General features: G+C 48.7%; 1 protein-coding gene across 4 annotated transcripts in view; it reads right to left on the reverse strand.

Moving 5' to 3' along the window:
- Positions 1-12,885, reverse strand: part of CCDC92 (coiled-coil domain containing 92) — a 34,985-nt gene that overhangs the window by 4,668 nt on the left and 17,432 nt on the right. For 2 of the 4 annotated variants that reach the window (XM_054443988.2, XM_054443991.2), the window contains 3 exons: positions 3,275-3,367; positions 2,349-2,495; positions 1,750-1,791 (listed from right to left, as the gene is read on the reverse strand). In XM_054443988.2, the coding sequence (XP_054299963.1) occupies positions 1,750-1,791; positions 2,349-2,495; positions 3,275-3,308 (223 nt within the window). In that variant the 5' untranslated portion in view covers positions 3,309-3,367. Of the gene's footprint in view, positions 1-1,749; positions 1,792-2,348; positions 2,496-3,274; positions 3,368-4,708; positions 4,806-12,885 lie in introns of all 4 variants that reach the window. The other 2 variants (XM_054443990.2, XM_054443993.2) reach the window with 2 other exon arrangements.

Raw genomic sequence — 12,885 nt, forward strand, 5'->3', positions numbered from 1 at the left:
CTGCTGGGAGCACTACATCAGGTGGGTGGGCGGGTGGGCGGGTGGCCTTGGGACCCGGGGTTGAGAACCTTGACTGGAGAGGCCACAGGGCAAAAGTACGCTGCTTCAGATTAGCCTGGGCCAGGCAGGGACAGGGAGCGAGGACCCTGGCTTCCATGACACGGGTAGCTCCTTTCCCAAGGCTTCAGTGCTGACAGGTGTGGACGCTGGAGGTCCCCAGTGTCAGGTTGAAATCCTGTTCCTCTGCATTCCCACAGGCCCAGCTCCCAGTCCCAGGGCTTCGGGGGAGGTCCCTGGTGTCCCTCCACAGGGAGACTTCTGAGGACAGGCTCCCGTTCCACCACCCCAAGAAGCCCACGGCACCTTCCCTACCACATGCAGACAGAAAGATGTCTGGGCTCCCGAGTGGCGCACTCAGGAGGCTGTAATATGAGCAATGCAAATGGAAAGAAATCAGTGCTTGGTAATCTGCTAAGGCTTGGTGGAAATGGTCTGTGTCTTTTACAAGGAACTGGACACTCTCATGAATAATAACTGCCATTGTGAGGCCTGTTTAGAAAAAGGCATTGTGGGGAATGGAGAAGTTCTTCTTCAAAGTTTCTTGAAACCATAAAGAGCTTGTCATTTCCTTGCTCTATGTATATCTCTCTATATGTTCCAGTGCAGCTGCTCTGACTTGCCCCGGCATGCCTGCACATGGCTAGGTGAGCCCTGGACCATAGTGCATGCTATTCCTTATTTGGGAACTCTCCTGACCCTCTCATGACTAGCTTCCTCTTCTCTTTGCCCTCTTTCCCCTTTGCCTATTTAGGAAAGTTTCAAGCTGTTAGCCAGTCGGGTCAAGCTTAGGATGTGAGGTCCCATTCCGGTCAATGGAAACGGGACACAGTCATAGGGCAATTGCATCAGGTTATGAAGATTATAAATGTCCTCGTCTCCTTTGTTGGAGTGTGCTCTCGTGGCGAGACTGCTGGCGAGTTGCACCCTTTCTGCAGAAAGTAAACTAGCCTTGCTGAGCCATCCATTGCCTTCCTGACGTGATAAACCCATTTCCAACAGGTGTCTCTGCACAAACATGGATTCAGCACTTTCCAGACCCCCACCCTGTTTTAGGGAGCAGGCTCTTTGCAGCAGGCACAGAGGGCCCTGGGAAGGTCTGGGTTTCTGTCTCCTCTGGCGGCCAGCAGGCAGCTGCCCTTTGGGGTTTCCTGAGGTCCTGGAGGATTCTGGTTTGGGGAAGGTTCTGGGGCTGTAGTCCAGAGAAAGCCCCGGATGCTCAGGGAGCTGTCTAGTAATGTGAGCGCTCGCCCGCCAGCATTTAGCGAGCTGCTGCTCTGTGCCAGGCCCATGCTAGGCGGCAGCGACACAGAGGAGCGGGGGCGGTTCTGCCCAACGCTGCTGCTGCTGTTCCTCCTCCTTTTGGGTTTAACTCACGTCTATTTTTATGTCCTGATTACACAAGGAACACATGTTCATTGTAGGAAAATCAGAAAAACATATAATAGGCATTCCAAATATATGTGTCATTCAAAAGAAAACAAAATCACTCATCCCCTTGCCCACTAATAACCACTTGCAACACGGAGGGATCCAAACATCCTTCTCATCTTCCCTTAGAGAGCTCAGGCCACCCGCATAACTCTTCCTAGCAAGAGCATTTTCTTCTAAGTGTGTGACTAGTGAAAACGGCACCAACACGTACCACAAAGGGAAACGTACTGTCATTTACTTCTGGGGAGGAGTTCTTACCTGTCTGTTCCGAACTTTTGACCGTCAGCTCATATGTTAAATCTAAAAGGGAAATGTTACACATTAATTCTGTTACTGTACATTTCAAAATCTTCATCAGCTTTGAAAATGCAAAACCGATTCCCACGATTAGCCAGCGGGTCCTACCCAGACAGAGCAGGGTTTGGTAGCAGGAGAGGTGAGCATGAGAGCAGCAGAAAATATCAGTGGCCACTGTACTCCCTGGGGTCAGAGGGCACCCTCTGTTCCCCCAAACTCCCTTCCCCATTCCCCCACAGCATATCCCAACCATCCAAAACAATCCAGCAGCTGGCTCTATGTATCACACAGGCTATATCTTGGTTATCAGTTCCAAAACACATCGGAGATTCTAACCATTGTATTTTAATCTCTTAAATCCTCAGTATGCCAAGAAAAGGCTTTGCAGCTTTATGCTTAGTTCATCTTGATTATGCAATGAGGATGATATAAGGCATTCAGATGGACTCCTGCAATGACGATGGGAGCTGGGGGCAGGGCAGGCCTAGCACATTCTGACGCTGGGCTCTGCCGTGCCCCATAGCTGCCCCCCGCCTGCCCAGGCCTGCTCCCCGATGTACCTGTGCAGTGCTGCTGCAGCCGCCTGATCTCGGAGTGCAGCCCCTTGAGTGTGCTGGCATGCTCCCGCTGAAGGAACAGGAGGTTCTTCTGTGCGCTGTGCAGCTGGTTCTCCAGGTTTGTGGCTGCCATGCTGACATCCAGGGGACCTGTGGGTAACACAGACCCTGGCTGCGGTCCCTGAAGAGGGTCCCAGGGCTGCCTGCCCTCCTTGGCTCTGGGTGCAGAGGGGTGTGCACCTCCCAGGAGAGAGCAGAAGGAAACCACGGCGCCTGGAGGGCAGGGTGTGGGGGCACCAGGGCTACATTCCCATCACTGCAGGGAGGCCCCAGGCCAGGGACGGCAGCCTCTGCTTCCCGAGCGCCTTGGGGTGTGCCCTAGCACCTAGCACAATGCCTGGCACATGAATGAGTGAGGCCCACTCCAGAGTACAAAGTCACTTCCCTTTACTCATGAGGAAACAGATCAAGAGAGGCAGATTCGCGAGCCTGGGGTCACACAGCCAGTGAGGCATGGAGCAGGGATTCTAATCCAGGGACCCCTGGTTCCAAATCCTGTCCTCTCCATGCACCACCTCACCCCAACAGACTGTGACTGACCAAATCACTCCCAAAAGATTTCCCTGACCAGGAAGCACTGACAGCTTCCTCATGGGAAAAGTTGGCACCTGGGAAATGGGCCAAACATTTCCTCTAAATGGCATCTGGAGCCAGCCAAAGTAAGGAGGGAGAGATGGGCTGAATTCCAGAGGGAAGCCCCCTGCACCTCACAGCACAGAGAGGAGCCACAGATCCTTCTTGGGAAGGTCTGAGAATGTATCTCATGGGGCCAGAGGGTGGTGCAGGTGTCTGGAGTCTGTCCCCAGTGCTTGGCCCCTCCCAGCCCCAGCTTCCAGCATCTGATGCTCACTCAGGGCCCCAGACTCTACCTTCATCGTAACTCGAGAAATGTGGTGAAGTCATGGGTCTTTCTGGAAAAGCTACCAGAGTAATTCAAGACGCTTGAACAGCACTGAAAAATACTGAGGATGAAATGTGAGTTATTTGCCTGTAAATTATTATTGTAAATACAGAGCCTCAGAATGCATTTTCCCTAATTTGCTATTCCAGAGAACCCTCCGTAAAGGAGGTACAACTTCTCAATGGCTCCCAGGACGCAGCCCATTTGTAGGATGCCACAGTGGAACCGTTTTGGAGACACTGACACACCCAGGCTGTCACTGCTTCAGACGACACCAATTGCTCATCAATTATCTGTACGACCAGTGACATGCATGCACACTAGCTCTGGAGCTGGGACGAGTTCATAACGAACTTCAGACATATACTTTCATCACACGAAAACACTTCCCGGGCTCTGCTCAGGTAGAAAGCCACAGACTCCACTCCAAAGGCAACCTGAGAACGCAGAGAAGGAAATAAAACACGACGGAGCTCACGAAGGGGAGTGAACAAATGACACATCCTAAAAAGGACCAAGAAAAAGAGAAACAAGAGGCCCTTTCAGTTGGGGACAAAAACACTGGCAGGAGAGGGCAGTGGCCCCAGGACATGGCAAGCACAGTCTCGGGGGCACCTCACCACGGGCGGTGATTGGGCAGAGCTGATCAGAAGCCTTGGAATTGGTCATCTCTCTGAACTAGCAATTTATTTTTAGAAATCTACCAAAGGGAAATTATTACTTTTGTGTGAAAAGAGGTAGCTGTGAGAATGGTCACTACAGTGCAGTTTGCAGTTGGAAAAGACTAGAAACAAACTCAAAACCTGGCAATAGGGAGTGGGTTAAATAACTTAAGGCGACCATTTCTAGGCACATTTCTGTAAAACAAAGCATAGCTCTCCCTGGCCTTTGACTGCCATCGCACTGGGGTGCAGATGATGGCAGAGTTGAGTTTCCATCAAGCAGGGCTTTCCTCAGTGGAGCTGTGAGCAGCCTTCCGGCAGGAGTGAGAAAGGATGTTTCTGTCCCAGAAACCGTCTCTGTGCGGTAACCGCAAACTCTCCTGTGTAGGCTGCTGGGCCAGACACTAGTTTCTAAGTGGAACCCCACAGTTCCCGAGATCCCAACACTGTCTGCACAGCACGTGGTCTTGGGGGGCGCTGACCTTAACAAAGGAGCCAGTTACGACCAAGGCAGGTTCAGCGTGTGGCACGCGTGTGCCGCGTGCTTGCTGTGGAAAGGGCGAGCACCTTCTGACCTTGCCTTTCCCTCACAAAGCAGAATGCTTGAAAGCGGAACAGCCTCAGCGTCAAAGGAAGGAAAATCCCAGGAGCGCCTGAGAGCTGTCAGTAGCGGTGCCTACGTTTTCCTTCGACTCAGCAATCCGGAGTCGTTCACTCTGGCATCAATTCCAGCACCTCACCTGGAGGCTGAATCCCGGAGAGCTGAAAGGGGTTTGGAAGTGGGAACTCTAGCAGAGGTGCTTTCAAAGGACAGACTCAAATCCAGGATTCTGTTGGCTGATGGAAGAAGCAGAGCCCATATGTTAGTGGCTTGCTGTCAAAGAGAAAGAACCATTTAAATGTGATCCAGAATTTAGTGGGTCTTGGATGACTCAGGAGAGCTGCCCTAGGCCTAGTGTCCTACCCCTCACAAGCACTGTCCCCAGCTGCACAACCTGGGGGTGGCCTTGACGCTGGCATCCCCCGCCATCCATTTCCAGTCCATGATGATCTTGCTGGCATCCTGCTTTGAAAGCAGTTCTCAGATCCGTTCAACTCTCCCCATTTCCGCTGCTGAGGCCGTCTTCACCCTCACCCGAATTCCTGCCAGAAAGCCTCCCTGTCCTCTCCTGCCTGCTCCATTCTGCTCTCCACGTGGCAGCAGAGTGATTTTGTTTTTAAATTGAGACTACTTAAAAACCTCCAATGGTTCCCACTGCTCTGAGAAGCGGACTGGTCTGCCTGGCCCTGCAACTGGCCCCACCACCCTCGCTGGCCCTTCTTCTACCCCTAGCACTCCTGGTGGCACGAGCTTTCCTCCAGGTGCCCTGCCGGGCTACGCTTCTCCCACCGCGGTGCCCTCTTATGGCTCCTCCTCTGCCCAGAACACTCTTCTCAGGCCTCTCTCCCGCCCACCTCTCCTGGGTCTCCACTGTCTACTTATCCTTTAGGTCTCAGTACAAGTTTACTTCCTCCCGGAAGCCCTGGCCCCCAGACTCGGGTGCATTACCACCCTGTCCCCAGTTCTAGTCTTTGTGTCTCTGTGAGGGTCTGTAAGTGTGGGTCTATTCCCCGCCTCCTCGCACAGACTCCAGGCTGTTCACTGCTGCACCCTAAGCCCTAGCACAGTGCCTGGCACCCTGGAGGCCCACGAATGGGCCTGGTGCCAGTCTGTTGAGTACAGCTGTGGTGCCAGGGGAATGTAAGGGCTTCAGGGTTGAAAAGCCTTTGTTTCCATGGGCTTCTTGTTTAGGTGCTTCCTTTACAGGCACACCTTGCTCAAAGAAAACAGGCTATACTAAAACATCCCGAAATGACACGACCACCTCACCCGCCATGATGGCACAAAATGGGATGTGCCTATATGTAGATGTCAGTATTTTCTTCTACGCTCTCCCACGGGGGGCAGAGGGGAATGCAGTACAAATGTTATCAGCAGCCATCTCTATCATAGTGTGGTATTACATTTCATTTGTAACAAATTTAAATATGATTTAGTAAGTATTCATACTCGAACTGCCTTGGTCAATTAGCAACTCTGAATTATAACAACGCTGTGTTTCATTAATCCACTCTGTTAACTGCAGAAATACAAAAGTGTCCTTAAAGCGTCCCATTATGATGGGCAGACAGCCTGGAGAAGAAATGGCAGGTGAGCAGGGAGAGTGCGATCACGTAACGTGCAGAGCTCGACAGTGAGGGCTGGTGAGCCACTCGGAGCTCTCACAGTGGGGGACAAGGGTCTTCTGGCCTGGGGCATTTCACTGACTGTCGCTCTCCCCTTCTTCCACACTCTGTGCTGACTTAAAAGGCCCTGACGTGGAGATGCCATCTGTGTAGGGCATTCTACAGCTGTTAGGATAGTCCTGAATGAGGCAGGTCCACTTGGGGCCAGGGAAACAAAGCACATCTCCAAATGGCATCCAGATTACTCAATTATTTTCTCATCAGCTCAAAAGAATAACAATATCACTGGCTTTCTGAGGGCAAAAGAGTTTTCACGGCTGAAAAGACAGTGGTGTTTTCCATTGCGATCCTTCACTACTGAAGAGAGGTAATCATTGTGATGATGTCATGCTTCCAGTACTGTGACATGACTGAAGCCACCGAGGCATCCTGTTTAGGCTAAGGAGACCCAGCCGGGAGATGCACATAATTCAGAGGGAGAAATGGAGTTGGTCCCAAGAGGCTTAATTCAGTATCAGAGACGCTTTAGAAACATGAAGGAGCATTCATGACAGATCCCTAAAAGGGTCAGCATGGCAGATGAAAGGAGAAAGGCAGGGCGTCTGCTGCAGATGAATAAGGCCGCCTGCTGAGTAAGGGCACTCACCCCATCTTAGCTGTGTGTCAGCCAGGAATGGAGGGCAGCTCATCCAGCCCATTTGGCAAAACGCTTGCACTTTCTGTGTCAAAAGGGCATACGCTACAAATTGTGTGCTCTTTTTGTACTGCAGCGGTCCGTCCTGAGGCAAATCCAATTTTGTTCCTAAGCGTTGCTGGGAGCCATCCGCAATCTTACGGTTATTTGCTCAACCAAAGGCGGCAAGGCCAGGACATTGGTCCTCTTCCCTCCTTGGAGATGCTGCCCACAGCTGCAGATAATGGGGCTCCAACTGACTATCACTTCAGGGCCTGGTCACGGCCGCCAGAGGGCCAGCCCCACCCAGGTGACTGCACAGCTCTGCTAGTTTTTCTCCCCACAGAACGCCAGCAGAAGCAATGCAAATGGGTACCTCGAGGGTCAAAGTCCTGAGGAATAGGTTACCTTCATCAGGGCTCAAAGGTTAAGCCACACGTACATTTTTTCCTATGGCAAATCCACTAGGTACTAAATTAATTTACTGTTCACTCTACATGTTCAGAAAGTTAATACTCGAAAAAGGCTTTTCATTCCAAATCCTATAGAGATAGGCTCTGAAGACGTGGCAAGACAGCTTCCTGGGTGAGGAAGCGCACTGCTGTCATTTCCTAGTGTCACTGTGTCTGAGGAAGGACCGGCCTCGCCGAGTACGCTCTCCAGCAGCGTGAACACAAGGGGCCCTATCAACAGCTCAAGCCGAATTCCATCTTCATTCCAAAGTGCTGTCCCTTCCTCTCAGGGCACTAATGTAACATGACGACATAATTCTATCCATGGACCACCTGACTTGCCCAAGCACAATGTTCTTTCATGTTACTTACATCATTTGCCCTTGCAACCCGCCTCTGGGGAAAAGAGGACACTATCCCATGAAAAGAGAGAACATAAACCAATAAATGCATCTAAGCCTTGCCGCTTCTCCTAGCCTGCAGGTGATGTGGTGACAATCCTGAGGTCTGGGGCAGATTTAATTTCATGCAGAAATTCAGATGTTTTCCAAGTTGTGCACATCAAGTCTCTAATACTTTGAAACTGCAGAGGAAAAGCAAACACAGCCCAGGGAAGTAGCCTTTTGGCCCAGAAGGGAAGGCAGCGTTCCTCCAGAGTCCAGAGCACAGGGCCAGGCCATCAGAACAGCATGGCTCGCATGGAGGCTGGATCCACTGGCTCTCGAGGGTCCACATTAGAAAATCACACAGCTGTAAAGGCACTGCCGACCACCCAATACGGCAAAAAGACTCACTAATGACTCTTGCTCGTAATACCAGCAAAGGTTCCTAGGAAGCTGGGTGAGGGTGGGGCTTTCTGGGCCAGGCTAGTACCTTAACAAAGCAGCAAGGCTAGCTTAGGAAGAAAGCACAAGGTATTCCACTCTGTAGCATGTGTGTCCTGATCCCTGGGATCCCGGCAGGTGCTCGGTCCCAGGGCCAGGGGCAGACTCACTCTCTTCCCCTGGAAGGCCAGGCTGATAGGAGTCCTCTGGGGGCCGAGTTAGCAATAGGCTATTCCTGGGAAAAAGCAGCACTTGGCTGCCAAAAACAGCTCTGATGTTACCCGTGGGAGGAACCAAGGCCAGACTTATCTTCCCCCTTTTAAAAATATGCCTTTTCCTTTAGTGTCTCTCCTGTGTGCACACCCTCCTTGCACAAGTTTTCATGGTCAAGCACATTTCTGATCACGTTGCATCTCTCTGACTTTCTTGGGACCAAGCCCCACTGCTCCAGAGGCCCTGCTTGGTCAGCCTGCCCTCCCCAGCGGCATCCCCCTGGGTCCCCTTGGGGCTGGTGTGCTCGTCAACACTGGTGTCCCCTAGCCCCTGGTGTGGCCCAGACCCCTCCAATACAGGGCCTTTGTACACCTTGTTCCCTCTGTCTAGAACTGCCGTGGCAAACCATCCCCTGCCCCCTGCCTCATTAACTTCCATTCTTCCCGCACATCTGAACTCACACATTACATACCTGCTGCAGATCATTTCCTACCGCTTCATAACAGCACCGAGTGGAGATCTAAACCAGAACTACACTGCGTTCGTCAAAAAGCACCGCAGCAACACGAATCTGAACATGACCCCACCCCATCATTTCTCAACATTCCAGAAGCAATATTCTAACGTATTCCTGAGACCAATTTCTTGGACAAAAAGACATGGAATATCTTGGGTAGGAAAGGGTCTCACCACTTAAAAATGGGAGATTGTTTCTGAGCAATCAAGAATAACTTATCTTTTAGTTGAACACAAAGCCGGTGGAAATAGGGTAATAATTTTAGAATCTAAAAAAAATAGCACACTAGCACTCAGGTGGTAGCTGTGAATGAGTTATAACAAGCTCTTTTAGATTCTAGTCATGAATAAGTTATGGCCCATTCACATTTGGTTCCTCCTGCCATGAACAACGGGAGCCCTGCCGCCCTCTCTGTGCGCTTTTGAAGGGCCCTGACCAGGCAGCACCGCCTGGCCCTTAAAAGGGCACAGTGTCTCCATGTTTGTGCACAAGGACCTCTGGGGGCTTTTCTGTGGGCACTTTCTGTACCGCTCTGGTGTCCTGTAGCTTAAGCATTGCCATCAAGAAAATGAAGGCTGGCCAGAGAACAAAGGCAGCAATTGCAGTGATTAAATGTAACAGGAAGATAAAATGATTCCTAGCAGGGAGGTGGTTTTCTAAGTAGATTTATGGAGTCAGAAAACATTGAGGGTAGAAGAAATCTTCAACATCAGGCATCCAACACCCCTTTGTTTCAAGATTAAGAAACTAAGGCCCAAAGATCTGCTTAACACAATGGGACAAAAGAGACTGGAGTGGACAAACTCTTGAGATATTAGACCATGCTTGGGGCTGTATCTGAACCCTATCTTGTCACCTAAGTCATTGTGATGTCTGACTCATGGGGTGGCTTTAAGTGCTAAAAGCAACCAGGTCGGGCCTGGCATAGAGTAGTGCTCAATGAATGTTAGCTATATTATTTTTACGTAAACATTGGTCAATACTTCTATAAATATACCTCAAGATTATTTACTTAGCCAACTAGGGCATTTCCTGAATATTATCTAAGTACGGAAATGAGCTAGCAAAGAAATTCCAATTACTTCCAAAGAGGGAAGGATAAAAGCAAATAGAAGCATTTTCTGGGACCTCTATCCTCCATTTTCACTGGAGAAGAGCCACTGGGGGAGGCAACTAGAGAGGCAGGCAGAGCAAGGAGCCCTGAGGGACAGGAAAGCCTGCTTCTCCCTTTGAAACCATCTATAGTACTTCACGAGGCTAAAAAATGGTCCATGGCTAATTAGGCCATCAACTCTCAATCCCAAATACCTGCTTTTAAGAAAGGACATTCACCATCTCTGAAAATGAATACTGATGTTACTCTGAATTCACAATGAACTGGATAAATTGTTTTGCATGGTAGGACCCTATTATTCCTACTTGTACATGTATCTAAGAAATTCAATTAGTAAGTGAGCTGAAAATCTCTAAAAGTTAAAGTAGCAATAAAAAGGGACAACATTTCAAGGAAGGGTAAGTACTCAACAATGACTCCAGGAATATTTTGGTAAAAAGAGTAAACACGATTACAAAGTGGAAGCAAAAAGTAGAAGGCAAAGGTGCAATTATGTTTTAAAAAGATAAAACATCTTGTTGATTAGTCATTCTTAAAGAATTAGGCTTTTTTAATCTGGTTGAGAGCTTAGCACAAGAGTCAGAATCTTGGGTTCCAATTCTGACCCTGCCATATCCGAGTTGCAACCTCTCTTGAGTCCTCACCTTTCTCTTCTATAACATGAGAAATAATCAAACCTACATGATACAGTGACTGGGAGGGTAAAATGAGATTTTTTTATAAAACGTTTTGCAGTGTGTCTGGCTTATTGTGATAAAGTGGTAACTGAACTAAATTTGGACTTATCCAAATGCGGAAACTTTGGATGGGGAGGTTTTGTGGGTTCCCCTATTCCTGGCTAAGCAGCAGACATCTTTTAATAGGCACGTCTCTAAAAGCTAGAAGAGGAAAGAAAACTCCAGTAGCAACCAAAAAAAAAAAAAGTCATTTTTTGCAAGATGATCACCACACAAAATAATCTCAATGTCTGTCAATAAGGGGCTAGCATGGCACATCTAAAGTATGCAATAATTTAAAATAGTGTAGATCTATATTTACTGACAAGGTAATATGTCTATGATAGGTTAAGTTTGTAAACAGTATGTTAAAAATTGTATGTATATTATCACATTTTTGATATGTGTAGAAGGATATACACCAAAGTGTTAAAAATCATTTGTCTCAGCTGGGCATGGTGGCTCATGCCTGTAATCCCAGCACTTTGGGAGGCCAAGGCTGGTGGATCACGAGGTCAGGAGATGGAAACCATCCTGGCTAACATGGTGAAACTCTGTCTGTACTAAAAATACAAAAAATTAGCTGGGCGTGGTGGCACACGCCTGTAGTCCTAGCTACTCGGGAGGCTGAGGCAGGAGAATTGCTTGAACCTGAGAGGCGGAGGTTGCAGTGAGCTGAGATCATGCCACTGCACTCCAGCCTGGGCGACAGAGCAAAACTCCATCTCAAAAACAAAAACAAAAACAAAAATTAGCCAGGCGTCGTGGCTTCCGCCTGTAATCCTAGCTACTAGGGAGACTGAGGCAGGAGAATCGCTTGAACCCAGGAGGTGGAGGTTGCAGTGAGCTGAGATCTTGCCACTGCACTCCAGCCTGGGCAACAAGAGGGAAACTCCATCTCAAACAAACAAACAAACAAACAAACATTTGTCTCTAGATGGTGGACTCTGGGTGATTTTTACCTTTTAAAAGTTCTATTTTAGTACTATCTAAAGCTTCTTTAACGATGAACATATAGTCAGAAAAAATATTATAAAGTTTTCTCTTAAAAAAGATAATCACTAAATATCCACTAAAAAAGTAGTATCATATGTTTTAATAATATTGTTCCAGGGTAATTTTGGATTGCTAAAATTGTGATTGGTTTACCATCACCAAGAATAATTAAGGGGAAGGTAGTTGTTACAAATGTAACAATTTAGTGTCCCAAAGATATGCAGAAAATGACAATGATGAGAACTTAGGTGCCTCCCCCCATGCATTATACATTCCTGTCATTCTCTGACATTATCCTTCATATGTATTTTATTTTATTAAGGCTCATCGACAATTCTTTAGACACTGACAGCCATTTCTTTCTGAAAGAACGTGCAGCCTAACATTAAAGTCGTAATGGATGTGATTAGAGAGCCTGACAATTAGACATGGAAAGAGGGTACACGCAGCCTGTCTGGGAAGGCTGCAGTCACTGGAGGCCTACATGATAGATTTATTAACCGGGTTTCTGCACTCTGATTATCTCATACTTTAAGAGTTTCTATTTGGCTTCTATTTAAAAACCATGCCATGGGTCTGTACGCTGATGAGGGCTTGGCTTCTCTGTGTGAAAATGCCTCATGAAGAAAGCAAGTCTGTATTTCCGGTTGCCCACGGGTGTCTTTTAAGTGGCCTGTGCAGGCCAAGATAGGCAAATACATGTGCTCTACCATCTGTGTCGTGTAGTGCCTTCTGGGAGTGTCATGGGCCTCATGGAAGTTTGGGTTCCTAACCGCCAGGAGGCCAGCGGGTGGCAGACCCCACCCCAGGAGGAGGGAGCACCAGCATTCCATCTCCGGACCCTCAGAGCTGGAGGGGCGATGCCCATACAGTGTCAACTCTGCACTTTCTATTCCAAAGACACAGGCTCAGGGAGAAGTTGCTTCTGGGGGAGGAGGTGACCAGTGGGGCCATGGAGGTGCTGCTCAGGCCCTTCCTGCCCTCCCTGCATCCTCCTCCTGCCCTTTCTTAGCAGCCTCCAGTATGACTGCCCTCTGGGGATCACCCAAATAGCCTTGTTTCAAGAGCTAGAGCTAGTATCATTTTCAACTTAGTAGAAATGTCACTGGTGCACTTCTAACAAGCTTGTCATTTACCAAGATGATCCTGAGCCAACAATTTAAGGACACAAATATCTCATAAGTTA

Source organism: Pongo pygmaeus, chromosome 10, assembly GCF_028885625.2.
Source record: "Pongo pygmaeus isolate AG05252 chromosome 10, NHGRI_mPonPyg2-v2.0_pri, whole genome shotgun sequence".
NCBI lineage: Eukaryota > Metazoa > Chordata > Mammalia > Primates > Hominidae > Pongo > Pongo pygmaeus.